A 24,962-nucleotide genomic window follows, 5' to 3' on the forward strand; every position below is an offset into this window, starting at 1 on the left:
GTTTCGCGTCAATTAAATTTATCCGACACTTATTGCATCTCAATTCATATGTAGCACATTTAAATTATTATGTTAAAATCAACAAAGAAGTAAATTTCTTGAAGGGACCATATCATAAATTAAGTAGGTAAAGTCGAAATATCTTGTTTGATAATTCAAATCAAAGTAGACACAACCAATTCCAATTTTCCAACCCCATCCACCACAAACCAAAAGTTTGAAAAATTAATAAAAACATCAATTTCCTACCAAACCCACGTTACATCTAAGTCTTCAAATAAGTCACTTGCTCTCAAACCATCCCAAGAAAAATCAGACAAAAACAAAAAAAGAGAAGAAAAATGGAAGGACTGATTCCGGTGGTGTACCGATCTCTCAAGAGGAACAAAATCCGACGACGCTATGAATGCTTATCGACGGGTGCAGCTCATGCCTACAACATCAAAGATTTCGATTATCATGATCAAGATCAAGATCATGAACATGATCGTCGCGATGATCATTTAGATGGGGGGCGGAACCGGCGGTGTAGCTCCGTTAAGGTCGACCGCACGAGGAGTTTTGCTGCCGTGGATGACGCATACGAGCCTAAGCGGCTCGTGAGGTTCCGGAGCTACAGAATGGTTTCATGTTTATCATGTGCTGTGTAAATGTTAAGTACTCTGTTTTCTTTGTTTTCTTCTTTTTAATGATCTTATGTACTAATTAATCGTTACACTACTTGTTTTTCAATTATTGGATATCTGATTCTGATTTAAGCTTAATTATTATCTCTCGAGTTGAAGAATATTGTTGATCGCTATGGTTTAATTATGTACTCTATTTTTTTTTTATCAATTTTAACTGTGAAAATATTTCTTCTATATTTAAATGTAGAGCGTGTGTTAATTTATTATAGTAGTAGTAAATCACAATTCTTATTTAATTAAATTTAAGATGTGTATGCATCAAGATGTGCCGGAGTTTTGGCTCATTAGAGGGAAAGCCTTGATGTAGAGAGAAGAGGAATGGACATTTCATTAAGATTGAAGGGGAAAACAGAAAAAGAAACTTGTAGCAAAGGTACAACTAACTTTGATTTTTCTATAACTATTTTGAGCTAATTAACTAACATTCAACAAGAAAAACTCTACAAGTTGTTTTATAAAGTGACATATCTTGAGTGCCTTTGAGATATATAGCTTAACAATTTTTTTGCATATATTAAGCTCATGAGCTTATTAACAGAACAAGCAATAATGTGTGGGTAAAGTTTTGCAACGCTCCTGTAAGGGTTCGATGATGCACACTTGACTCAAATTAGTATGATATTGTTCACTTTAGGATAACCCTTATGGTTATATTCTTAGGACACTTCCCAGAGTCTCCAAGAAGAAAGAATCATTCATTACTAGACATCCATAAGGTATCCTAATTTGCCCTTTATAATAGTGAACCTAGAAATTTTTAAGCTGCAAATAACAAGGAATTTGGAGAAAAGCCATGGAGAAAGAAATTGCTATGATATAGAAGAACAAAACATGAGAGTTTGTTGATTTACCAACTCAGTTATTGGATTGAAATGCATTTACAAAACAAATGAAGATGAAAGCATTCAAAACTATAAGGCCAAACATGTTGTGAAGGGATACTCGCAACTGCGGGAGTCAATTTCCATGGAAACTTTTGCACAGGTTGTGAGAATTGAGACAATATGTGTTGTTCTTGCTCTTGCAACATAGCTCGAGCTTCAAGTATTTCAACTTGAAGTGTCAACTTTTTTAAATGGAGAGTTGGAGGAAGATGTATTTGTTGAAGAGGTTTTTGTGTTGATGGAAAATAAGCCAAGATGTTTAGATCCAAGAAAGCTCTATATGGCTTAAACAAGCTCTGAGCCAGGAATATCACAATTGATTGATAATTTTTCAAAGATGGTTTTCATCAAACTACTAATTAGCCTTCTTTATATGTGAAGAAATAAAATCATAATAGTATGATTGTTTGCATTTATGTAGATGATGTTATGTATATGGGTACTAACATGCAAGTGGATGGTGGAAAAATTCAAACAAATAATTATAGAAGAATTTGAAATGACAAATTAGAATCATAAAGTATTTTCTTGGAATCCAAGTGAAGCAATCTGGAGAAGAAATACATAGTACTATATTACAAGAGAAGTCCATAGAAGATTCCTTGAAGAAATTTGGAATAAAGAACTGCAATCCAGTTTGCTCGCTAATGGCGATAAGTGATAATTAGTCGAATAAAAATATGGCATCTGCTTAGATAGACAGCCTCGCCTCGTTGATCACATGCGTTCTCAATCCCGGAATATGAATGTCGACAAAATACTTATTCCAATCTATCTTTGTTGCATCCACTTCGAACACAACTCGCTCCTCTTCCGACATCTCCTCCAACAACACCCTAGTATTGCCACAATGGAACCTGCACCCACATACAAACACACTCATTGGTAAGGCCGACTAATTAATATCAAATATTCTCAAGCTAAATAATTGCATACTAATCCTTCTATCCGCCATTAGGTGTCACATGTTGATCCGGCTCAGGTTTTAAAAAATGTAGAGGAAAGTTGGCAAAATTCACTATTAAAAGTAACACTGTAATGGCAGAAGGAGGGAATATTAGTATTAATCATATACCTGGCTTTGAAGAATCCTAGAAACTCATACATCTTGCAAAGTTGCTCCGCATAAGCAACCCTTGCTTTGTTTTGTTTCCGAACCTTCGCTTCCACACCAACTACTGCATTTTGCTCTCTTAAGTAATCGGACAAGTTACAAAATTGGTCGAACAACTTCATTTCACTCACATTTCCAGTTTCAACTAAAGGATTTGCACTAAAATGCTCATAAATATATTCGAACATTTCATTGAATCTTAGAGGATTCACAAAGTCAGTTGTCACATGGTACACATTCACTCCTGCCCTGATCATAATTCCATGCTTAGCAATAGCTGCAATCGTTGTATTCGCTACCATGTCTACTGGAACCTATATGTATTTATACATTTATAAGTAAGTAAAATTTTAATCAAATTGTCTTAAATTACTTGAATATGTATTGCTTACAATGTCAGTATGTAAGTCAGGATCAGCTAGATAAGCAGGAAGTTGTCCCTTCCCATAAGAAATAATCACTGGATCATACATTCTGATAATCATAATTAAATTAATCAACTCACAATTTTAAATTGTGACATTTTAATTTGTAGCATGAATAAAAAGACAAGAAATGCACTGACCTATTTCCTTGTATCCATCCAGGAACAGGCTCTTTATAGCAGCTCTCGATGATGGATGGCCTCAAAATAAGCAGTGGGACGTCTTGTCTAGTTTCGTTAAGGACCATTTCTCCCATTGCCTTAGTCATATGATATGCGTTGTACCATCCATAGTATGCAGCCCTACAGACAGTGACGGATCCAGAACAATAAAAAAAATTTAATTTTATTTAAACTATTTTTTCTCTTTGCATCATAAGTACCTTTCTAGGCCGAGCCTCTTGAGTTCTTTTGTAGTGTCACGACCGGTTGAGGCTATGCAGGCTTTCATAGCCAAGTTCATCTCATCGGCCGGATCTAGAGGAAACAACGAGGAACGTATCTCATCATGCTTTCTCCCATTCTCTCCCATCATCAACGGCTTCTCATAGATTATCCCTTCTCTTCTTCCATTAACATATGCTGCAGATTCTTACTAATTTAGCCACATTCTTCATATATAGCATATCATAATCAAAATAAATTTGGGCACATACCAGTGGACATATGCACAAAAAGTTTGAGATTTTTGCAATTCTTGGCGAACCTCATTAGCCGTAGAGGTGCATTCACGTTTATATCGAGTAGAAAATCGTACCTACATATATAAAGAATTAAAGATAAGAATTTTCAATAAATGTAACTATATTAAAAATTTAGATGTATTTAACAACCTGTCATAAAATGTTGTGCTAGCTGCAGATTCAACTATGACATCCACTTCCTCCATAACTTTGTTTGCTGAATTTATATCCATTCCAAGATTTGGTTCACAAATATTTCCAACCACTGGTATCACCTTAGATTTCACATATTCTTCGTATGTGCTCCCATATTTTTCTCGTAAACATACAAATAACTCCGACTTCATAATCTAAGAAAAAATAAAATCAGCAAATTAGTACTATGATCATAATATAAGGATAAATAAATTAAAGAGAAAACATACCTCGTTCGATAGTCTATCAAACGCAGCCTCATTATCACTTGCCTGAACTAGTACGTAGATTTTTCCGAGAGATGTCGATCTCAATAGCTTTTCTATTAGAGCTGCATCATTATCATGTTTCGTTTAGTTTAAAAAAATACTCCCTCCGTCCCACATAATTTGGGACACTTTGACCGGGCACGGATTTTAAGAAATATAATGAAAAGTGAGTTGAAAAAGTTAGTGGAATATGGGTCATACTTTTATATATTAGTTTTATAATTAAATGTGAGTAGGAATGAGTTAGTAAAATGTGGGGTCCACTAGTAAAAATAATAAAAGTGAAATGAGTCAAATTATGTGGGACGGTCCAAAATGGAAAACTGAGTCAAATTATGTGGGACGGAGTGAGTACTAGACAAGGAACGATTTAATTTGAAAAGAAAAGAAAGAGTATCGTACTTTTTCCAAGAAGACCAGTTCCACCGGTAATGAAAATGTTCTTCCCTTGGAAGAAGCTATCAATCCCTATCCCGCCACCCGACTCTGTCTCAAACGACAGTTCGGATTCAAGAGGGTGGCTGGGACGGGTGAAGAAGGGATAGCCATTATAGTTAACACCCAATTTACCACTTCTTCTAGTCTTTGACTTGAGCTTTTCGTAACCAAAAATTGGATTAGCAAGTTTGCTTTTGTTGCAAAGTTTTGTATGAGAAAATTCTACTAAAGGGCTGAAAAATACATTTTGAGTGAGCGACATGGTTTTTGGTTTGTTTAAGTGTAATAGCCTATGTTTTCTTGCAAAAGTGGAGATGGCCTCTTTATTTATAGCATGTGTGATAACTTAAGAAACAAAATAAGATCAATTCCGCGATGATTCCTCAGTGTGGATGCAAATGAAATTTTGCTAAATTAATTACTCCATACTAATGAATTATACTACTATATATATGGTTGAAAGTGGATATGATGAATTTAGTAATACATGCAACTGCAAGACAGTGAAGGGTGAAGAAGCGTGTCGTTTGCATTTATCTGTTGGATTCGACGACATTAGAAGCTGAAAATGTTAATTAATCATTAGCAAACGATTACTTATTAATGGAGAGTTGTTAGTCTCATACATTAAACCTAGTCTTGAATGTTTAAGGGTTGACAAGTTAATTTAAATATATTAACAAGTTTCCCAATTGGGTTCAGCCTGTTGTCGTTACCATATTAGAATCATTTGCTACTATAATACAAGATAAAACAATAGTTTTATTATTGGACATTGAACTAATATAATTCGTAGTCTATATTCTTTAAATATCACAAATGTCCATGCACTAACTTTTTTCTATCTCATAATATTTGATCAAAAAAATCTTAACAAGTGCAAAAATATCGTGGATGATATTAGTGTAATGTCCATGGATAAAAAATGTAATTCTATCATTATAACTACATAACGTGAAACGTCAAACTGGAATTTAAACCAAGTCTCCTGTGCTTAAAAAAAAACTCAGTCTTCCGGATATTTCTCACAAGTTACAAAACTAAGTCTTGGGGAATGGGGAATGGTTCCATGAAATTATCTGAACTCACCAACTGAGATAGAGACAAGACAATTAAAGAAATAAATTAAGGCATATATATGTTTTTCTATTGTTGTCCTAAATTTTTTTCCCTATTTTTCATTACTAACTGCATACCGCGGTAATAAAGTCATAAGAGGCACTCCTACTAAATTAATCTTATACACATTAATTTGGTATAGAGACGTGATATATGGCAAGTGCTTATTAAAGGTATAACTAGAGAATAAATATCAACCACAAGATAATCAAGGGCTGATATTAACCTATGTGATTTTCGAAATTGGAGGAGAAATTAGTTCACTATATTAAACATTTACTTCACTATAAGAAGGCGGGGGTATAATGGACATTTAACAAATAAAATTAGGGTTAGTGTTTGAATTACTCACTCATTTGCTCAATTCATCTCCCGCCATTGCTCCTCTTCTCCTCTTCTCTTCTTCTCGAAATTTCAGATTTTCACTCCGTCGTCGTCGCCTCATTCCGTCGTTGTCAACATCCAGTTCTTTTATTCCGTCGTCGAACAAACAGATTCAAATTAGAAAGATTTTTCAAAATGTAAGTTGTTCTACTGGTTTCTTCAACCGATTCCGATTTCTCTCATTCCGTAGTTAAACTCATTTTTTATTAACATTTCTTCAACCGCATATATGTGTTCGCATTTTGAAACTACTCTGAGATTTGGAAGAAATGGAGTCGGTTTGAGAACGACTCTGAGATTTGAGAACTCGACGCTGGAATTGTCGCTAACATGCCATGATGCTGTATAGCTGAATTTGCAATATTAGATTTGTTGTTTTTGTGTTAATTAGTGCTAATTACTGGTTTTTGAGTTAGGAAAACTAGGTAATTCTAGGCAACGGCGTAATTGAGGCAAGACAAGTTGAATACTGATTTGATTAGGGCTTTTCTATTTAATTGGAGATTGATTTAGGCATTTTTCTTAGATAAATCGAAGTTAATGTGTAAAATGGCAAAAAAAATTAATACATTGAACTAGTTTATTGTGTACAGTTAATTACTTCTCTTTTATGTAGGTTTTGATCGACAGAAAAAAAAGGCAACCAAAGACTCCAATGGTAAGTAATTCCTACCTTATATTGCTCTGTTTTTTCATCACAGTGAAGTAAAAAAACATGGTTAGAGTGATGTATTTCATGGTTAGAGTGAAGTGTCTGTGATCCTTGCTTATAGTGATCTATTTTTTTCATATCAATGAAGTAAAAACATGCTTAGAGTGATGTATTTCATGGTTAGAGTGAAGTGTCTGTGATCCTTGCTTATAGTAATCTATATTTTTCATATCAGTGAAGTAAAAACATGCTTAGAGTGATGTATTTCATGGTTAGAGTGAAGTGTCTGTGATCCTTGCTTATAGTGATTCGTTTTTTCATCACAATGAAGTAAAAACATGCTTAGAGTAATATATTCCATGGTTAGAATGAAGTGTTCGTGATTCATATACTTAAAGAAATACGAAGAGAAAGATCTAGAGAAGCGAAAGTAGAGGCTAAGATAATGATTGGAAGCTTTGCGTCTATGAAGGCGAAGATGATACCATTTGATATTTTTAACATGTTTCATTTAGTTCACTATAAACCTTATTCGTTTCATTTAAATTTAATAGTATGTCTGTAACTAACATTTATTTTTATATAAAAATTTTATCTGTTTAGTTCATAGCTATCTTTTTCACAAATGAAATACTTGTTATGCATCTAAACAATATACAGTTCACAAATGAGCTACTCCCTTTGTTCCATAATAGTGGAGATATTCTTTTCGGCCCGGAGATTAAGAAAAAAATGTGTAATGTATTAAATAAAAAGATGCTACCTCCGCCCCATATTAAGTGTCACATTTAATGTGAACGCGAGTTTTAAGAAATATAAAAAAAATGGGTTGAATAAATTAGTGGACTATGTGTCTCACTTATATATATTAGTTTTATAATAAAATGTGAATAGAATTGGGTGGTAGAATGTGAGGTCTACTTATTATTTATGGTAAAAGTGAAATGTGACTCTTATTGTGGGACGGATCGAAATAGCAAAATGTGACACTTAATGTGGGACGGAGGTAGTAAGGGTATCCACTATGGGACCGCCGCGCCTATAGCCCCGGTGGGGGCGATCCCGGGGCGCCTTATAGTGCAGGTGACGTCCGCCCCGGGGCGGACGAAAAAAAGGGGGCGGATGGTCATGCGGCGAAACCGGGGCGAGAACGCACCGGTCGGCCTTTCGCCGCGCCTATAGGCGCCGATTTATTATTATTTTCGACATTTTTAGTAAGAGAGGGGGAGATTGGAGAAGGAAGGAAGAAGGAGGAAGGAAGAAGGAGTAGGTAGTGCACGTTTTTGGAGAGAGAAAGAGGGGTAGTACACGTTTGTACCTATTTTTATACATCTTTTTTATTCGGTTCCAATTGTTTACGAATATTCGGTATCAATTACCTCGTTTTCTAATTATTTACATTTCGATAATTGTAATTATAATTGATTTAAAATAAACGAAAAAATTAAAATAAAAATTGGTTATAAAATTTCGGGGCTATTGGAAGTGTCCGCCTATAGTGACGGAAACCTTTTTTTGGGCGCGGATAAAAAAACTGGGGCTGTAGACAAAAAAAGGGGGCGAGGCTATTGGGGACGTCCGTCTTATAGTGGATACTCTAATAAAGTTGGAGAGAAGAAAAAGTAGAGATAATAAAGTAAGAGAGAGGGAAAAGTAAGAACAGGAAAATGTGTTGACTTTTACTAAAAAGGAAAATGACTCCACTATTTTGAAATGTATAAAAATGACAAAATGACTCCACTACTATGAAAGTAGAGAGTAATATAGAGTAGTTAAATAATTCACACCTATAGTGAACCTAAAAATAAGTTTACAACGAAATACGTATGTTGAACGAAAAAAAAGTTCTCGACGAAACAAAACTCATAAACAGTGAACTAAATACATGTAAGAAGTGAACTAAATATATGTAAGAAATTAGGAACAAATTCGCACTAGAGCCGAGCACAAAAAAAACTGCAACGAAACAAACTCCCTTATAGTGAACTAAAAACAAGTAAAAAGTGAACTAAACATTATTTACAATGTGCCACATACACCACCAGTGGTCGTATTGTCAAGGACCTTCTTAATATCAACTTTGATTCCCAAATCTTGGTATATTACAATCAATTTGGGAGCTGCACCCATACATTTCACAAATTGGTTATAACCATAAAAGGAGTCAGTATTTTCCTTGGGCAGGTCACCACTATAAAGTGTATGCTCATTTTTACTTCACTATATGGTATATAAACTTCACTATTTGACATTCTTACTTCACTATATGGTATACTTCACAATATGATTCACTATAAGCATAATATAATTCACTGTAAAGGTAATATACTTCATTGTAAGCATATATCCTAGTTCACTATATGCACAATATATATCATTATGTTCTCAATATACTTCACTGATTCATTGTAATATCTTTCACTATAAGCATATATCCTAGTTCACTATATGCACTAAAAGACATGCAGAATATACTTCACTGTAGGCACATACTAGTTCACTATATGCTCAACATACATCACTATATGTTCAATACTTCACTATTCATTACATATACTTCACTATATGAAATATTCACATCATTGTAAGCGATAAATCAATGTTGTATAAAAAAGTCATGTTATACTTCACTATATGAAATATTCACATCACTGTACGCGATAAATCAATGTTGTATAAAAAAGTCATGTTATACATCACTGTTCACTATATGCACTAAAAGACATGCATAATATACTTCACTGTAGGCACATACTAGTTCACTATATGCTCAACATACATCACTATATGTTCAATACTTCACTATTCATTACATATACTTCACTATATGAAATATTCACATCATTGTAAGCGATAAATCAATGTTGTATAAAAAAGTCATGTTATACTTCACTGTTCGTTATATATACTTCACTATATGAAATATTCACATCACTATAAGCAATAAATACTCCACTCCAACATAATATAAGTAATATTAGAACTAATCATGCTGAGCAATTCACAAAACACATACACTTCAATTTAAAGCATATATACATCACGTTAACCACCAAATACCTCACTCTAACGTCTTTTCACATCACACACTCTAACCATGTTGAGAACAAACACAGAGACTTCAGCTTCGTCAATTTAACTGATAATAATTTTGATAATTACCTCTAGATCAGTTTCTCCTTGCTCTTCCAACAAAGAGTAATCAGAATCGAAATAATCCTCTAACGATCGTATCGGAATTGAATCCATATGATCAGGAATTCGAATGTCGCTGATCAATCACTCTGGAGGAATGAATCGTGGCTGATCAATCATAATGGAGGAGTGAATCGTGATTAATGAATCAGGAAATATCGCGTTGGAGGAACAAATCGTGGATAATCAGTCGCGTTGGACGATTCACGATGAAGACGATCAGAAATCTGAAATAAAACGAGATAAATAATTTAGGAATCACGCAATTTACGATGAAGAACAGATCAGGACGATTCACGATGAAGAACAAATTTTGAATTTGGAAGAAATCGACGCTTGAATTTGGACGAAATTGACGCTTGAATTTTGGAAGAAATCGCACTTTGAATTTGGGAGAAATCACGTTGAGTTTGAGATATTGAATTCCCGTTGATATATTGAATTCCGAAAATGCCCTAGGGCTATTATTTTTAACAAAAATCTGAAAATTTGTTTAACCTATAAGATTAAATTGGAGTAACAAGATGTGAGGTTGAGATTTATTTTCTAGTTATACACTTAAAATTAGTTAGACCCCGAGCACTCCTCATTTGATATATATTATAGTGAAAATAATTCTTATTATATATACACATTAATATGGTATTATAATGAAAAGAATAAATAGGTAAAGATATTATTTACCATCAAAATTTATTAGAATAATAATAAAAAATTAACTAATAGATAAGATACTACTTCTTTGCGTTCCTTTATTAGTTGAGCCGCCTTTTTTAGACCCGTTTTAAAAAAATATAGTAATAAATAGTTAAAGTGGAGAGAAAATAAAGTAAGGGACTCTTTCTATATTATTCTTCCTCATTTTATTTTCTCCCTACTTTAACTATTTATTATCACTTTTCAAAACGAGTCCAAAAAAAGAAGCGCATCAACTACGAGGGAACAAACAGAGTATTATATTACACTTTAATAATTAAATTAGATATTGAACTAAGTAAATTTTCATTGATTCGGACAGTAGAGGAATTAAATTAACTAATTAAGACACTTTTTGATGAAGTATATAAATAAATATAGTGATATTGGAGTCTAATATCATGAACTTAAATAGTTGTTGAATTTTTCTTATCAAAGACAAATTAGATGGTATTTCATTTGTTGTTACACGACATAAGATATGGTTACCACTAAAAAATGATAGTGATATTATTACAAAGTCTCTAGAAGCCAGTATGGTTATCAACTTATCTCTCATTTTAATGCAATTGGATTTTGTCATCAGTAAAAAAAATTCAACTACTACTTAAGTTATGATATTAGATGTCAAATTCAAAATGCGTAATAATTTTTTGAAGTTTTTTGTTATATTAAAGCATATATCCTATAAATATATGATTAATGGTACTTAAAAACATTTCAATGTGGGACCACTATTTTTTACTCTATTTAAGAGGAATACATTATACAGTAGAGAAATTAAATTACTGCTACTCCTCCTACTACTAATTAAGACACTCTTGATGAAAGTTATATATAAATAAATATTACTCTCTTTCTCCCTTAAAATTATAAATATTTGATTTGACACTGATTTTATATATAATTGATAAGATAAAAATGAGAGAAATAAAGGATAGTGTAAGTTGAATATTAGCGGAGAGTGGCCTCCACATTATCAGTAATATAGTGTAATAGTATAAGTTGTAAATAAAATTATGTATATAGATAATGAGGAATGATATGCTACATGCCTTATGTGAGCTCCTTATATAAGCACCACTATCGTTTGACGCACGTTTAACGTTGTTCGTTTCGATTTATATATTTAGTTTGATTCTAATCCATTAAAAAATATTATTGAAGTTTTTAATTTCACAAAATTCATAAAAATCAAAGCTCGATTTGCTCGTTTATTAATTTATTTGAAATTATAGAGAAAATGAGCAAATCGAACTTTGATTTTTTTGAATTTTTTGAAATTAAAAACTTCAATAACATTTTTTAATGTATTAGAATCAAATTAAATATATAAATCGAAACGAACAACGTTAAACATGCGTCAAACGATAATGGTGCTCACATAAGGAGCTCACGTAAAGTATGCAACATATCATTCCTCATTCCTCTAGGGATAATATATTATTTAAATATTAAAAAAATAGAAAGTTCATTTTTTCAGAATTAATAAGGAGATAATAGTTCATGTTTTTCAAGGAGTATGTTGGAAACAGTATTTTAAAACATTTCCTAACTTTTCTAAGCGGCCAACGGGAACGGGTGTTTTGAAAGTTCACGCTCTTGAAACATAATTTTGCACTGGCTGGATATTCTCGGATAAAGTCATAAATCATTTTTCTACGAAGATTGAACTACATAAATGATAATAAATGGTTAAAATAGAGAAATAGTAAAGTAAGATAGAGAATACAGTAGATAATACTCTTCTTTATACTATTTTCTATCTTACTTTACTATTTCTCTACTTTAACCATTTATTATCATTTTTTTCAAAACGAGTGCTCAAAATGAAATGCCTCTATTGCTGTGGAACGGAGGGAGTATCAATTTTGGTACCTCATGACAAAAATAACCCTAGGTACCAAACATATGATTTTTTGATTATGAAGGATGTTTTTGAAGATTTCAATTAAAATGGTACCAAACATGTGATTTCTATTTCTTCCTTTGTTATTTCTTTTTTTTCTTCTTTAGTTTCTTCTTCTTCTTCTTCTTTCTTTTTCTTCATTTTCATCTTTCTTTTTAGTATTTTATATTCATTTCTTCTTTCTTCTTTCTTTTTTCTCCTTAGTTTATGTTTCCTCTTTTTTTTTCTTTTTCTTCTTTTTTTAGTGTATTATACATACATCTAATTGCATTCATAAAAATCAAGAATAAAGCACCTAATTAAATTAATTATTCAAACTAATTAAATTAATTAAATATTTTAATTAAATTATTTTATACTCCCACCGTCCGCCATTAGGAGTCACATTCTTTGGCAACACGAGTTTTAAGAAATGTTAAGAAAAGTGGGTTGAAAAAAGTTAGTGGAATAGGGGTCCCACTTATATATATTCATTTTAAATAAAATGTGAGTGGAATGAGTTAGTTGGAGGTGAGACCCTATTACCATTTATGGTAAAAGTGAACCGAGACTCCTATTCGCGTACGGACTAAAATGATAAAACGAGACTCTTATTCGTGGACGGAGGGAGTACTTTTTTAGGGTTGAAACACCTAACTAAAATATTCAATTGTTTATATCATTATGAATACAATTCACAATTTAAAACTTTTATTAAGATTATATTGATTAGTTATTAATTTAATATAAAATAATAATAATAATAATAATAATACTCCCTCCGTCCCTGAAAATTTGTCACCTATTTCCTTTATCGTCCGTCCCTAAAAAGTTGTCATCTTTCACTTTTACATTTTTTGGTAGTGGCCCGCCCTACATTCCACTAACTCATTCACACTCACATTTTATTATATACTAGTATATTATATGATTCATAATTTAAATAAATATACTATAATTATTTATTAATTAATACTAGTTTTTAGTATTATAACAATAATATTATTATAATAATAATTAAATATAATTATACCCATAATTTTAATTAAGTATATTTGAATAATATTAAAAATAAATTAATTATTAATTTGTAACATTAAAATAATAATATTAATATTGATTAATAATAATAGTATAAAGAGTGAGGAGAATGAGACAAGATATTATAACATCACTTTTGGTACTAGTTTTGTGTATGCCCAAAATATCATCTACTCCCTCCGTCCCCAAAGAATATGCACTTTGGGTTCGACACAGGTTTTAATGTAAAATTAGTAAAGTAAGAGAGAGGTAGATAGAAAAAGTAAATATAGTACTATTGTTAGTGGAGAATGAGTCTCATCTAAGTAGAAAGAAGATGATTTCCAAAATTAGAAAGTGTATATTCTTGTGGGACGGAGGGAGTATAATAAAAATGAGAAAGTGTATTTGTTTAGAGGGCATTTTGGGGTGAAAATTGTATAAGGTACCAAAAATGTGATTTATAGGAGCCAAAAACGTTATAAAATAAAAATCAGGTACCAGTTAGTTTTGCTTCTTTTGTTTTCTTTCCTTTTTTAAGACCTTAATTATATTATCTTATATATCATCAATATTTTTTTAGGTAGTTGGTCTTGGTCCATAGAAATTATCGTGATATATATTTGAACTATTTTAATTGAGGTATTTGGTAAATTTTCTGTTTAATTAAAATAAGCACAAATATTTATCAGCAAATACATGAATTTTGTATCATTATACTTATAACCCATAAACTTAAATCTTATCCTAAAATCACAAAGCTTATTTAGCTTTAGTCATGCACATGAATGAACTTCCATAATACACAAAATTTACTCTTTTGGATTTTTTCACAAATCCCAAATCGAGAAACTGTATGGACAAATTGGTATTTGTGAGTCTGTGACAACATCCAAAAATAAATAAATCTAAAGTTGAGTTAGGAATTTTTTTAATAAAAAAATTTATAAATTCAGTATGTTTTTAATTAGACTTGAATGGGATCTTTGGATGTATATATACGCACTAAGGATAAGTTCTCTTTTACTACCATTTTGGGTCTCAAAATTAGACTAATTAGTTTAGATGTGGAAAATTTTTAATCAATTATACACCACTATTAACGTGAATTTCACAATTCACTAACATAAAAAATTAAAAAATTATGTCATTTATTAATTTGTCATTTTTTTTAAGAATGGAGGGAGTAGAAGTGGATAGTAGAGATCATCTTTTTAAGGGTTTGGATAGCAGAGATCTTTATATTCTTTCTCTCGTTTTAAGAGTTTGAATTTTAAGGGGAGTATATAAGAATATAATTACGTCAATTGCGGTTTCCAATATTTTGTTATTTTTATTTGTATATTTATAATAATATATTGTATAATCTTTTGTATTAATAGTTTCTTATCATGTTTATATCTGTATTACCATTTTAATTTATTTTGAATATTTTTATGGATTATTCAGTTGTCATAGTTATTTATGATCATAGGCCATGTTTATTTTATAATATTTTGCTTGATTACTTCTTTTTCAAAAGCTCATTCTTTAACAATATATCTTGATCTACTTTTATAATACTAAAATTACATCATATCCAACTATTATTCATCTCACCTTTGTGAGGCCGTGACTAATTTAAGCCTAGGCAAATTCAATTCTTTTTTTTGTCTCTATATTTCTCAATTCTTATTAGCTAAGGTGTTGATTATTGTTCTTTCTGGCATAGTATACACATATCTCAAGTATTATAGAAAAGCCTAGGTTTATTCAATTGATGGCCAATGGATTAAATACTAAACCACGAGAACTATCAGATCAACCACATGAGCCATACATATTGAATACTACCTGATCGGGTAGGGTTCTATGGATGGTCGCCGGTCGGACCTAGTCATGCGGAGGTAACGTTCAACTCCTACCTGGTCGGGTGGGAGTCTCTGGACTCAACCTTAAAGTTGCCTGGCATCAATTCTTCATACTTTGGCCCGTTTTCACTACACACAACAATAAACTATTAGGGCTAGCTCGCTTCTTCCTATTTGGAAAAGTAAGAAATAAATGTTGACTTAATTAAAACAGGCTGGTCCCACCAAGTAGGAAATAGTTGTGGGCGTTTTGGTGATTCATATTTGGCTAACAACACGCAAGCAAAGTCCATGGTGTCTGACGAATATGTCCCTATCACTGCTCTGTAATTCCCTCCAATACCCCTCCCGTCGATTTAAACGGTAAACCGAAAATGAAACATTCGAATTACCCATACCCAAGATGTTGTCCTTGTCGGAGTATGGCCCCTCCACTTAGCAACCGGATTTGAAACTACACTCAAAACTCATTTAGATCAAAGAAAATAGATTTGACGAACGTTGGAAGGGGGTATACATTAGACACAACGATACCGATCAACTTTTGAACTCGTTGACAGTTTGGAAGCGCTGGAAATATGTGGGCCACCGGGTCTTCAACAACTTCCAAGGAGTGCAATGTAGTGAGAGAAAGTATCCCCAAATGCAAAACTCAAAATGCAGACGAATGTGTTAATGAGGGGAAACCCAAAAATTTGAGGGACACTTTGGTAATCTCCCCACCAATTCTTGTGCACGGTAGTGGACGAGGTTTCCAATATCAAGTGGGCAGCATGATTCATCTCTTCCGAAAGTCAAACGTAACGGTGCGGGCCGGAGTGGAAATCGAGGGCCATGCAGATTTATCTACGGAACACCGAACCAGCTTTTTTGCCATGATTTGACCCCATTTGTGGTAATTTAATGAACATCGAACGTCTCCTAAAGTTCAACAAATCTACAAGTATCATGACCTAAGATTCCATTCCACGAATATCAGTACAAAAAACGCACATTTCAACATATAGATAATCACTTTCTCTTTCTTAGAATATGTATTTCAAATTTTTGATAACATATAAATATCTCCATTTAAATTGTTTCTTATAAATATATACTATTAAATTTTGACTTCCATATAAATATCTTGATTTAAATTATTTAATATTGATAGGTTTCAATTCTATCTTTATAAAACAATATCCCAATCTAGTAAACATATTGCTCTAGCGGTATTAATTGTATTAGTTTACGTGCTAACAGTTAATTGTGAATTTGAAATGATTAAATCAACCAGGAAATATTACTCCACATTTTAGAATCAAGGGTAGCATTCATTCACCATTACAATTTCCAAGTTAATTTAGAGGATCAACGAAATTGGTAAAACCCAATTAGTCCGCACCTCATAATGGGCCTTCACGTGTATTCAATGGCCCATTGCTAGCGGCCCAGCTGAAAACTGCTGCCGGTAAAGACGCCAACAACATCTCTCTCCGAATATTAAAGAATTGACGCGGCAGCGGCGGTGGCGGTTCGGCCGAAGAATCTCCGGGAGATGTTGGCGAAGAGGTGAGCCGTCGTTCCTGGAGGTTTCCTCCCAGTAAAAAATTGCATTGCTAATTATTTCTATTGATTTGCTAATTTATGCTAACTGGAATTGAATTGAACAGGCTGCTTTTCCGACTAAAATGCACGAAGAATTCGTTTCGAGAATGGAAAGCATTTGATACTATAGTACGTTTTTTCATCTAAATATTTAGCAATTTTATGTGAATTTTGCATGTTATTATTTACTGAGATAAATTGGAAAATTTTAATTAGATTAAGATTATTGTGTTAGAATTCAGTTCAGATAAGTTGGTCTTTTTATAGAAATCCATTTCCTAGGCTAAAAATGTGGATTGCTGGAAGCTTGATAGCTGAAGAAAGATGTTTAGCTTATTTAAATGTGAAATGTAGCTGCAGTGATCATCTTGTTCAACACTGCTTAACTATAAAAAGTAATCGTTAACAGGGGAAGGAAGAGGCTGGCTTTGTCCAAGGAGGGAGGTCTTTTGGGACCTCTAATGATGGTAAGAGACGGTTATACTTGATTTTTTAAACGATTGCAAAGATGAATACATATGTTGTTGAGCACTTAAGCTATGCTCAGAAGTAGAAGTCTTTTATCGTTTCTCAGCTGTACTGCATTACAGAAAGTATATTAATGGCAAATCTGGGCGGTGAAGGATATCTGCTGACAAAGCGGATTGCGAGAAAATTAGGGGAGGAAGTAATTAATGCACTTCACTCGGGACAAAGAAGTAGAGCTTCTAATCTACTTTCTGAGCTTGGTAGTGGAGATCGAGCATCGGAAGTGCATTCTTTCCTTCCTATCCTTCAGTTTTGTGCGAGTGCACCTGATCCATTGGTAGGAATCTTGTCGCTGACGCTTTGTATTTCCCATCTCCTTCATTTCTGCCTTTCTTGAGTTCTTGAGACATTTCTTATGTCTCTCACTGTTATGACCCGAAAGTGATTTATATAAAAAAGATCTGGTATATAGAAAGAAAAATAGATGCCTGTGTCTATGCTGAACGGTGGGAGGATGGTCAGATGGTGTGATGGATTATCTCCTGGTTCAACATATTGAAAACTGATGTATCTTCCTCTGCAGTTTGCGATGGAAATTTGGAAACTTATGGTGGAGAAGGATGTGAAATTGAGTGGAAAATGTTATTTATTTACAATTAAGGCTCTCTGTAAAGGTGGCTATTTAGATGAGGTATTCACATGTTGTACTCTTCTGCTGTTGTTTCATGTCCATCTTTTGGTTGTGTTTCACTTCATGCAGAAGCATCTAATCAGTTTTATATCGTAATAAGGTCATAGAAATTGCATGAATTTAATTGATGATCTGGATAATATCTTCTTATTTTTCAAAACATCAGGCATTCAGTATACTGAGCGTTCAAAGGGCACATGCAGAAATATGGCCAACTTTACAAGTGTATAATTGTTTGTTAAAAGCCTCCGTTCAAATGAATAGCTTAAATCATGCTAATGAAGTCCTGTATTTGATGGAGCAAGAAGGAATGCTCAAAGACATTATTACGTACTCTCAGCTTCTCAAGGTATGCAGAATCCTACTATATTTTGTTGGCAAGTGCTTTACAACATAAGCACTGCTGCATTTACTGGATCATTTTTTATGAGTAACATAATTATGTTGGGATTATTATGCTGGGATATTATTAGTTTGAAATGTTAATTGGAGGGATATAAACTAAATTATATTGGGATTCAATTGTGATTAAGTAGGAAGCTTAAACTATTTTTAAACGTCTTTTTATCAGCTTGCAGTCTTGCAGCAGAACCTCTCAGCAGTTCATGAAATTTGGAAGGATTGTATTAAGTACTATTCTCTGAGTATTATAACTCTTCGGAAGTTCGTATGGGCTTTCACAAGATTGAAAGATTTAGAGTCTGCTTATATGGCGTTGCAGAAAATGGTTGCTGCAGCTTCCCAGCATAAATTTAGTACCACAGCAACTTATGAGCAAATGTTGTGTATTTCAAGATTGGATGTTCCTATCCCTTTCAGTGACGATTTGGCACAGGATCGATACACTAGGAGTAGTGATACTTCTGTATCTTATAGTCCCATGTATAACAAGGAAAATGATTCGACTAAGGGGGCTAGATTTGGAATGCAAGAGACAGGAGTTTCACGTGCTGGTATAAGTTTGTCAGAACAGCCTTTCTCTGGACCTGTCATGAAATTATTAATGTGCTCCTTCGATGACATCATTTCCTCTTGTGCTCATTCTCGGAATATTATGTTTGCTGAGCAATTAATGTTACAGGTATGACAAGTTTGTTACTTGATCTGTAATCAAGAAGTCTTATGTAATTTGTTGTATAAGAGGGTAATCTTTCGAAATAAACATTGAATGGTGTGAATTACTTTGAGTATTCTCCAGTGGTTCTCTAAGTATGTGTATGTAGTGCTGTCAGCTGTGAAGCATTCCTCATAGGAGATAGGGAGGGAGCGAATGTGGTAGTAAATAGGAAAAAAGTAAAAGAAATATGGTTGATAGTTGACCTATGGTCTGCTTATTTCCTCTTTTCAGATGCGAGTTCTTGGCTTGGAACCATCTTCTCGTACTTATAATGGTTACATAAGAGCATTGGTTTCTGTGAAGACGTTTCATGATGGCATGGAAGTGGTAAAATAATCTTTGCAGTTATGTCTTTTAGAGGCTGGGTAGTGGTATTTATAGTTGATTTATGATTATACATGCATTTTCATGCCTTTTGCAGTTAAATATCATGCGACAGAAAAATATGAAGCCTTCTGATTCTACTCTTGCTGCACTATCTGTTAGCTGCAGCAGGGGTTTGCAACTGGACTTGGCTGAAACATTTCTGGATCAAGTTTCAAAATGTAATCATGTCAATATTTTCAATGAGTTCCTGAAAGCATGTGATACAGTGGTGAGTAGACCCAGTACTTCATTCATATCAGTATCATGCAATTGAAAATTGAACTGGCCTATGAATTTAACATTACTAAAATATTGTAGAATGTGTTTTAGTATCACATTGATCGCATCAATGCAATTAAACAAATACCCATTGTTCAGTGTTTCTTAGCCAGCTAATGGGAATTTTTCAAAATGAAAATCCATACTACATAGATTGTAGGAAAATCAGTTACTCTTGTTTCCTTAATTTACTTCCTTAATTCATGTTTTGGAGTATCCTGATGAAGACTTCTATTTTTGGGCTGCCAAAACCTCGCCTCTGCTTATACGTGCCCTATAATGTTGCAGGATAAACCTGAACGAGCTATTAGGGTATGGGCCCGAATGAAATATAAGAATCTTAAGCCAGATATCAGAACATATGAGCTGTTGTTTTCATTATTTGGCAGCGTCAATGCACCTTATGACGATCCAAATCTTGTATCACAAGCTGATGCTGCTAAAAGGATAAAGGCCATAGAAATGGATATGACGAGGCATGGCATCCAGCACAATCTTTTTTCACTGCAAAACCTGGTAACTGTTGCATCATTATGCACCATTAAGATTCTTGGTAGTTTCAGCACAATTCTGAACTAGGAAGCAAACAATTTTTCCTCATTTATAAAGTCTATATTGGATAAGTAATACTTGATGACATATCCTCTTTATTCAGAGCGTCAAAGTTTATACAAGTTTGTGGTGTTATAAGAGTTCCATAGTATATTTTGACAGGCTGGCCTGCCACTGTTTTCTGTTTAGGAGTTTCAAGTTTTGAACTTGAATGCTGAGAATAGAGAATTATCCTTCTGTAGATCTAGTGTTGCATCTGTCGACCATAATTTTGCTGACTCCAATGGAATTCCTAACTATTTACAATGTCCTGGTTTCTGCAGCTGAAAGCTCTTGGTAGGGAGAAAATGGTCAATGAGCTGATCCAGTACATACGCGTTGCAGAGGAGCAGTGTGTATATAGAAATACAAATATTGGAGTACAGATTTATAACACTTTTTTGCACTCTCTTGTTGAGGCTAAGGAAGTAAGTATAGTATGTCAGTGCTTGATGCTTTCTCATATAAATGTGTGTCAAGAGTACTGATAATAGAATTTCATTTTCATTTTTTAGAGTCACATGGCAATTGAGATATTCAAGAAAATGATTTCGTGTGGACTCTCACCAAATCTTTCAACTTATGGTATCATGATTGACTGCTGTAGCATTATAAATTGCTATACATCTGCTTGTGCCCTGATCTCAAGGATGATCCGTGATGGCTTACCTATGAATGTGGTAATTTATACAGGCCTGGTGAAGGTATTCTCCCACGCTCTATTTTCATCCAAAAGTTTTGTTGAGTGTGTGTGCTATAGAAATATAAGTGTTGGAATTACTTTGCCCTTTTCTTGTTGATTCTTATTTTACATTTCAAAACTTTTGTATTCCACTTTTTGGTGGCATCATTTTCTCTATGGTATTCATTGTTACATTTAAAATTTTCCTTTCTATAGGGAGAATACTCTCATGTATTTTGTGAGACCACTAATTCCATGCAAATACTTTTGAGCGCAAGTTATATCAAAAACCAATCTCATATATTAAATGAAGAATCTCGTGCATTGAACTTGACAGCAAGATGCGACACTCTGATATTATTTTGGTCTAGGTATCCATTGGGAGGTCGTGCACATGCATTAGCCATTTAAGGCGTGAAAGCAACCCGTTTATATGTTTCGTTACGCACTTACAGTTCTTCATGTTCGTTGCAGCAGATCTAGCATTTGTGTTTTTAATTTCAGATAGTGGTCTTTTGGTGCTGACTCAGTTTTCTCTGCTAGGTCTAGCTTACATTACATATTACTTGGACAAATAGCTTTTATTCTTAATTTGTTATCCAGAATGTAGAGTATACAGGACATATATAGTATGTGCATTTATCGTCTGTGTAGAACCATCTCGTTTGGGAAATTGGAACCTGTAAATGGCAGATGAAATATTTTAGTTTACGCTACTACAAAAAACCCTTATTTGTGTCAGATCCTGTCGAGGAGTGAAGCATTCAGTGAGGCATTTAGACTACTCGATCTGGCGATCTCAGAAGCAATTCAACCCGATCTGTTGTTGTACAATGCTATTCTAAAAATAGCTAGTCAAAAGGTAATTTACTTGACCCAGTTTGTGGTTTTATAGCATAGATGAAATTGTACTTATATGGTGTAATCAGGAGTTCACTGACTATAAAGAAATACTATCACTTCACAATATCTAGTGAATGTTCTTGTGTTGCTTTTGTTTGAATATGATATTATTGTTGCTGAACTTGGTGGCCGTGGAACATGGCCTACTAATTTTATGGAACATGAATTTTCATCCATACATAGAGGTCATTGATGAACACCTTCAATAATATTTAGAGGAGCTTTCTGAATTTTTGAACCAAGCATGATTGGATTGATAGAAAGTCATTCAAAAGCTGAATAGTACCTAAAAAAAAGTTGTTTATTGGTTGTTCTAAACCTGTAAAATTAAATTGTTAGGGAAAAATTGGCGTGCTTGAGCTGATTGTAGAGAAGATGCACCTGCTGAAAATCCGACCAGATCCATCGACCTGCCGCCATGTCTTCTCTGCATATGCAGATAATGGCTTCCACAGCACTGCCATGGAAGCGTTGCAAGTCATGAGTTTGAGAATGATTTCTGAAGAAGATGATATTCTCGAAGAGTACAGGTTGAAGTATGAGAATCTAATATTGGATGAAGGGTCGGATCTTGAATCAGAAATAGTTGGGGTTTTCAAAGACTCGCCCGATCTTGTCGTTTCCCTGCTGAATTTAAGATGGTACGCTATTCTTGTATCACCACCATCTTGGTTACCAGATCAGAGTCCTTGGGCAAAGAGGCTTTCCAGTAATTATACAGCTAGGCTCAGTGGCTAACAGAATGAGCATCTCTTTGGCAAATATTTGTGCGTTTCTTGTAAATCACACAGAGAAGGGGATTTGTATCTTTCTGCATTGGGTGAGATGCTGGATAAACAATCAGGTACACATATATACAAGTTGCATGAGATGTATTCTGTAGAATTAGAGGATAAGGCTCCTGGGAATCAAGTGGATGCTCTTGGTACTCCCGACATGCCTGATCTCCCCGACAGACTAGACCGTGCTGTTTTAGACCATTCAACTCTTCAACTAACAAAACCTACCTGTCTGCGTATACTGTGGTAAGCAAAAGTAGTTTCTGCAGCTCTGTAACTCATTTTGTAATATCATAGAAGCCAAGATGATGATTTGCTTCCTTCTGGCGAAATGGTTGCCTCACCTTGTTTACTATTTTGATACATTTATTTTCTAATACAAGTCTAAATATTCTTAATGTTATACTTGGAAAAGTAAAATGTCGTTTGTTGTTTTCAATACCATATCATATGTTGTAGTTGCCTTCATTTCATTCCAACCTCTATTTTAACCTCATTCCACTTCATATCAAGAAGGGCTTAAATGTGTAATTATATTAATATCAACAACTTAAATTTTAAACCTTTTTTTTGTAAAATCTATTTTTAATTCACTTATTTAATATTAACCGGCATAAGGCCATTCACAGTAATGGACAACCCATCTCCAATTTTCTTTATGCCATGTCAGCATTTATTATCTAGCCTATTCTCAGCATATCTCAATTTCAACATCATTATTCTTATAGTTTATTTTTATTGTTGGTGTTTATCATAAAATAACAAGAACGGAATAAAGTGAAAGCAAAAAAACATAGAAAAAAATGAATCATATTTCATTAAATAATAAAAAATTCTACAAATGGACAGGAATGAATTGGAGTATATGTAGGGGTGGGAAAAAAACGAACTGCGCCGTTGGGTCGGTAGTCGCAAGATCGCCGCTAGGTCAGTGCTTCTCCTGCAATAGGCTCCATCGGACTGCTGATTGATTGACGCCCTATTGTGAATGCACTAAGTTGATTATTTTGATGTCGATATTATTTTTTACGATATTCATTGTTGTATATTTCTAGATTAATTATTCACTAATACTCACTTCGTCCCATTCTAAGTGACGCATTTTCCTTTTCGGGATGTCTCACTCTAAATGACACATTTCTAAATGTAGAAACATCAATCTTTCTACTTATTTCATTTCTCTTACTTTATTTTTTCTACTTTATTCACAAAACAACACTGTATAAAATCATGTGCCGAATTAAAAATGCTCCACCTAGAGTGAGACCGAGGGATTAACTTTTTTGTCATTATTCATCTCTATCAACCTCTATTGCAACATTGCTTATATTGTAGCTATAATAATGATACTAAAAATACTCCATAATCTAAACAATAATCTGGGTACACAACATTAAAATTTTGGATTCTCCCCAAGATGTACTAATATAGAAAGCAAATCAAAATATTAAAAAGGACAAAAGAAAATAGAAGTGATATGAGAGCATCCGCATCGCCGTCTCGATGCGGGCTCGGTCTCGTCTCGGCAAGACGAGATGGCATCGAGACGGCGATGCGGGTGCTCCGTCTCGTCTCGTGTCCCTCGCCAAGAGGAGGTTGGCGAGCTGGCTCGCCACGCGCGTTGGTCACGTGGCGAGTTCCCATGCGGCCGTGACGCCCACTCGCCGGCCCGCGAGTGGATGTCGTTTATATCCGTTGAAAAATGTTTTTTTTTTCATTCCGAAAAAATTCGAAAAAAGAATTCCCCAAAAATACTAGATGTTTATAGCCATTTTTTCCAATATTGTAATTTTTTTTATATTTTTTAAGCCCTCAATCACTTCTATAAATATCAAATTATTCCCACAAATTATCCACCATAAAAAACTCTCTATTCTCACTCAAACACTCTACACTCTTCTTCTCAAAACATTATTCTTCTCCCAAATTTAATCCATTCATTGATCCTTTTGAGCAAATTTAATCCATTCATGGTCAACGCATGACTTTCCATGATTAT

General features: G+C 33.7%; 3 protein-coding genes across 5 annotated transcripts; 2 read left to right on the forward strand and 1 right to left on the reverse strand.

Moving 5' to 3' along the window:
• Positions 1-341: 341 nt before the first annotated feature.
• LOC121754681 lies at positions 342-650 on the forward strand. The gene has a single exon (XM_042149998.1). It carries the CDS (start codon positions 342-344, stop codon positions 648-650), a length of 309 nt encoding a protein of 102 aa, XP_042005932.1.
• Positions 651-2,264: 1,614 nt separating this feature from the next.
• Positions 2,265-4,958, reverse strand: LOC121754682 (fatty acyl-CoA reductase 2, chloroplastic-like). The gene is made up of 9 exons (XM_042150000.1): positions 4,661-4,958; positions 4,220-4,320; positions 3,945-4,144; positions 3,768-3,868; positions 3,495-3,693; positions 3,253-3,414; positions 3,080-3,161; positions 2,649-3,001; positions 2,265-2,430 (listed from the first exon to the last, which is right to left on the reverse strand). The coding sequence occupies exons 1-9, from the start codon at positions 4,956-4,958 to the stop codon at positions 2,265-2,267; spliced, it is 1,662 nt and encodes a 553-aa protein (XP_042005934.1).
• Positions 4,959-16,934: 11,976 nt separating this feature from the next.
• LOC121753963 (pentatricopeptide repeat-containing protein At1g76280-like) lies at positions 16,935-23,366 on the forward strand. Of its 3 annotated transcripts, none has more exons than XM_042149273.1 (14): positions 16,935-17,051; positions 17,153-17,216; positions 17,497-17,554; positions 17,678-17,892; positions 18,139-18,246; positions 18,413-18,595; positions 18,818-19,327; positions 19,595-19,690; positions 19,785-19,958; positions 20,297-20,524; positions 20,884-21,027; positions 21,115-21,303; positions 22,024-22,143; positions 22,524-23,366. In XM_042149273.1, exons 1-14 carry the CDS (start codon positions 17,038-17,040, stop codon positions 22,920-22,922), a joined length of 2,502 nt encoding a protein of 833 aa, XP_042005207.1. In that variant the 5' UTR covers positions 16,935-17,037; the 3' UTR covers positions 22,923-23,366. The 3 variants fall into 3 exon arrangements, with proteins under 3 accessions (XP_042005207.1, XP_042005208.1, XP_042005209.1); XM_042149274.1 differs by having other exon boundaries at positions 17,711-17,892; XM_042149275.1 differs by lacking the exon at positions 16,935-17,051 and having other exon boundaries at positions 17,162-17,216; positions 17,662-17,892.
• The last annotated feature ends 1,596 nt before the right edge of the window (positions 23,367-24,962 follow it).

This window comes from Salvia splendens, chromosome 11 (genome assembly GCF_004379255.2).
Source record: "Salvia splendens isolate huo1 chromosome 11, SspV2, whole genome shotgun sequence".
Taxonomy (NCBI): Eukaryota; Viridiplantae; Streptophyta; class Magnoliopsida; order Lamiales; family Lamiaceae; genus Salvia; species Salvia splendens.

Bases quoted from the DNA above. Each gene is read 5' to 3' on its own strand.
- LOC121753963 (XM_042149273.1), top strand. The intron at 17,217-17,496 runs GTACGTTTTTTC...AATCGTTAACAG, and splicing joins GGAAAGCATTTGATACTATA to GGGAAGGAAGAGGCTGGCTT. The intron at 22,144-22,523 runs GTAATTTACTTG...TTAAATTGTTAG, and splicing joins TAAAAATAGCTAGTCAAAAG to GGAAAAATTGGCGTGCTTGA.
- LOC121754682 (XM_042150000.1), bottom strand. From the start codon at position 4,958: ATGTCGCTCACTCAAAATGTATTTTTCAGCCCTTTAGTAGAATTTTCT. The intron at 3,694-3,767 runs GTATGTGCCCAA...AAGAATCTGCAG, and splicing joins TTTTGTGCATATGTCCACTG to CATATGTTAATGGAAGAAGA. The intron at 3,002-3,079 runs GTAAGCAATACA...AAATACATATAG, and splicing joins CTGACTTACATACTGACATT to GTTCCAGTAGACATGGTAGC.
- LOC121754681 (XM_042149998.1), top strand. From the start codon at position 342: ATGGAAGGACTGATTCCGGTGGTGTACCGATCTCTCAAGAGGAACAAA.